Source organism: Coptis chinensis, chromosome 3 (genome assembly GCF_015680905.1).
Source record: "Coptis chinensis isolate HL-2020 chromosome 3, ASM1568090v1, whole genome shotgun sequence".
Lineage (NCBI taxonomy): Eukaryota > Viridiplantae > Streptophyta > Magnoliopsida > Ranunculales > Ranunculaceae > Coptis > Coptis chinensis.
This window is the reverse complement of record NC_141458.1, coordinates 7,522,220-7,525,785: the sequence shown is the minus strand read 5'-3', so window position 1 is coordinate 7,525,785 and position 3,566 is coordinate 7,522,220. Positions and strand designations below refer to the sequence as shown.

At 41.1% G+C, this 3,566-nt stretch overlaps 1 protein-coding gene across 1 annotated transcript; it reads left to right on the top strand.

The window, feature by feature from the left end:
- Positions 1-1,865: 1,865 nt before the first annotated feature.
- On the top strand, positions 1,866-3,122 carry LOC147507652 (uncharacterized). Its single transcript, XM_086596372.1, has 2 exons — positions 1,866-2,053; positions 2,159-3,122. Exons 1-2 carry the CDS (start codon positions 1,866-1,868, stop codon positions 3,120-3,122), a joined length of 1,152 nt encoding a protein of 383 aa, XP_086452498.1.
- Positions 3,123-3,566: the final 444 nt, after the last annotated feature.

Sequence of the window (3,566 nt, the reverse complement as noted above, 5' to 3'; positions counted from 1 at the left end):
CATACATCACAGGAGCAATTTCGTCTATTTGCTTTCTATTGTGGGGGTATTTTGGTCTTTTCATTGTCTAAAAATATTATCTCAACACTTCTTGATTTTTTCTCTCTCCGCTCGGTCTCTCTCACTTCGTCTCCCCCCATTCTGTCTTCTAAAGCTTGCTTATGGTTTTTGATTCGATGAAAATTCTGGTTTGAAGCCTAATTTGGTTACTTATAATGTTGTCATTGATGTTTTTGCTAAAGGGGGTGTGGATTTTAGTAGAGCTGTGGAGATTTTTATGAGAAATATTTGTGTATATGATTTGAGGGACAAATAGCACTTCGCCATTATCTACGAGAGTCCTCATCCTAATACCCCTCTGCTCAGACTCGCTTGGAACAAACAGGATTTGAAGTACAGGCTACCATTTTGATGGATAGCAGACATTCGGTCTTCCACAATGCCTGTCCCTGAGTTGGATAGGCATCGCACAAGCGTTAATGCTATTGCTTGGGCTCCCCAGAGTCATCGCCATATCTGTTTTGCTGGTGATGATGCCCAGGCACTCATTTGGGAGTTGTCAACTGTTGCTGGTCCCAATGGGATTGATCCCATCTTTGGCCTACTCTGCCGACTCGAAATTAACCAACCTGCGAGTGGTCGGTGCTCCAACCAGACTGGATTGCAATTGCATTTTCCTCAAAGATGCAGCTCTTGAAAGTCTAAAGGCGCACTCAACAACTTCCTCTATTACTGCACTACAATTTTACATTTATTTTAACCTTCCCAGTTCTATGTCAAATGTGTGCTTAAACAAAATCAATGTTTTCTATGTCTCAGAAGAACTTAATGTATCTAAGAAAGTGGTTTTATTTGCGTTTCTAAGATTCTAACACAGTTGATCCTCACATTTTCTGAGCACGCTATATATTGTAGTAGAGTTTGTAGGCAGTGAATTAAGCTCAACATTTATCAAGATGTAGTCCTGTAGACATTTGGATGACACACTAACGTACAAAGTTAACTGGTTGGTTAGATACTTTTCTGTCACCTCTTATTAGGTTGACCGTGGCAATTCAACCACAAGAGTATTCGTGATGGTGAGTCCAATACTCATACATTCATGCATAATGAAAATAAATTACTTTTGGAGCCACTCTATCCACCCATACTGAAAAATGTGGCCCGTGCTACTTTATTAGCCGAAGAAGCATGGGACTTGGGCACATCTTTCTATAGCACACCACTTTGAAAGTCAATATATATTTGTTTATACTAATTACTAGCTACAAATATTATGTACCAAATATATAAAGCTCAAAATGCTCAAAGCTCTAGTGGACACTCTCAAGAAGGATGGGGGCCAGAAATACCAGAAGAAGACATCCCATCAGATGCGTTCACAGAAGAAGACACAGATGAACCAACAGAGGAAGAGGATCTGGATATGGTGGTGTTCAATGCAGATTCCCAAGAAGAGGTATCAGTGGGAAATGCACCTCAAGAAATACGAAAAGGAAGTCCAGATTGGGATGAGTATGAATCTGAGAGGAATATATCACAAAGTCTCCTGATGCAACCAATTCCACTAGCCATGGATGACTCTACAGTTAGAAGAAGGAAAGTGAGTAACACTGCCAGAGAAAATGTAAATGAGAAAACCAAGAATCAGAAAAACAGCAACTCTAGTGGATACAATGGGGATGAAAGCTCCCAGAGGGGGAAAAGTCAGGGAAGGAGGATCGCAGCAAAGGAAAGATAGGAAACTCTAGCCATGAAACAAACCAGTATGGCAATAAAACAGAGGAAGAAACAAGCAGTGGGGGTCTGGATATGTCTCCCCCAGGGTTCGCGGTGGCTGTCCCAACACAGCCACCTTGGTCTCCATGGCGATACACGCTTGGAATTGCCGGGGGATTGGTACCACCACGGCAGTTCAACAACTAAAGGACCTAATAGGGAAGTTTAATGTAGATATAGTTTGCTTATCAGAAACCAAGGCTACTAAGGAAATAATAGCAAAGCTAGGGAAGCAGTTGAAGTTCAGTGGTGTTTTTGTGGTGCCTGCAAAAGGGTACAGTGGAGGTCTAGCTATTCTCTAGAAGGAAGGTGTGGAGCTGGATATCTTGGGAGCTTCAAACAACCAAGTGACAGGTAAACTTACAAATTATATTCATAGTGATCCTTGGTATTTCACTTTTGTGTATGGTGAACCGATTGCTAATAATAGGATTAAAGTCTGGGATGAATTGAGGGAGATAGCTCCTTTAATTCCTGGTCCCTGGTGTATGTTTGGGGACTTTAATGCTATTTCTAGCTTGGATGAAAAAATTGGAGGGAAATGCAGATTTACAAAGAGTATGCATGAATTCAATGATTTCATAAATGATCTGGGCCTTGTTGATTTAGGGTTTAAAGGCCCCAAGTATACTTGGAGTAACAATAGGAAGCCAAAAGACCATATTATGGAAAGACTGGATAGAGCCATGGCAACCCCTGACTGGCTGGTGGCTTTTCCAAAAGCACAAATCAGAACATGGGCTAATGCCATTTCTGACCATATCTCCTTACTCATCAACCTTGAAGAGCAAGAAGAAAGGCTCCCCAGACCCTTTAAATTCTTCGATATGTGGCTCCAACATGAGACCTGTCTGGAGGTCATTGAAAAAGCTTGGAATTCTATTGAACATGACCTCCCTGATAGAAATCTTATTAAGAAGCTTGATAAGACTAAGAGGGATTTATCTATGTGGAATAAACATGTTTTTGGTAATATTTTTACTAATATTAAAGCTACCCAAGCCAAGCTAGATAAAGTGCTAACTAAGCCTTTTAGTATTGATAATTACAATCATGCTAAAAGGCTTAAAGATGATCTGCTTGAGTGGTATAATAGAGAGGAGGATTTTTGGAAACAAAAATCTTCCAACTCTTGGCTCAGAGATGGGGCCAGGAACACCAAGTACTTCCACCTCTCGACCATCTATAGAAGAAGAAAGAATACTATAAATAAAATCAGAAATAATGATGGTGTCTGGTCTGAAGGTAGGACTGAGGTGGGTATGTCTCTAACACAATACTTCACAGAGATATTCACCTCAGACCAACCTGAGAGGAATGAGCACATTCTTGAGTTGTTCTAACCATGTGTGACTGAGAGGGAAAATGAGATTCTTACAGCTATCCCTAGTCCTGAGGACATCTGGGTGGTGGTTAGAAAGATGGGTAGTCATAAGGCTCCTGGACCTGATGGTTTCCAAGGCATCTTCTATCAGAAATGCTGGGGGATCATAGGACATGCTGTGACTGCCTTTGTTCAGGATTTCTTCATCCATGGGATCCTGAATCCTGGGTTAAATGAAACCCACCTAACCTTGATTCCTAAGTTTGACAATCCTGACCATGCTTCAAAATTCAGACCTATAAGTCTCTGTAACTTCGGGTATAAGATCATCTCTAAAATTCTGGCCAATAGACTCAAAGGTCTGATGAATAGGATTGTCTCCCCTTTCCAAGGGGCCTTTATCAAAGGTAGAAGTATAGGGGATAATGTAGGCCTGGCTTGTGAGGTCTTTCACAATATGAAG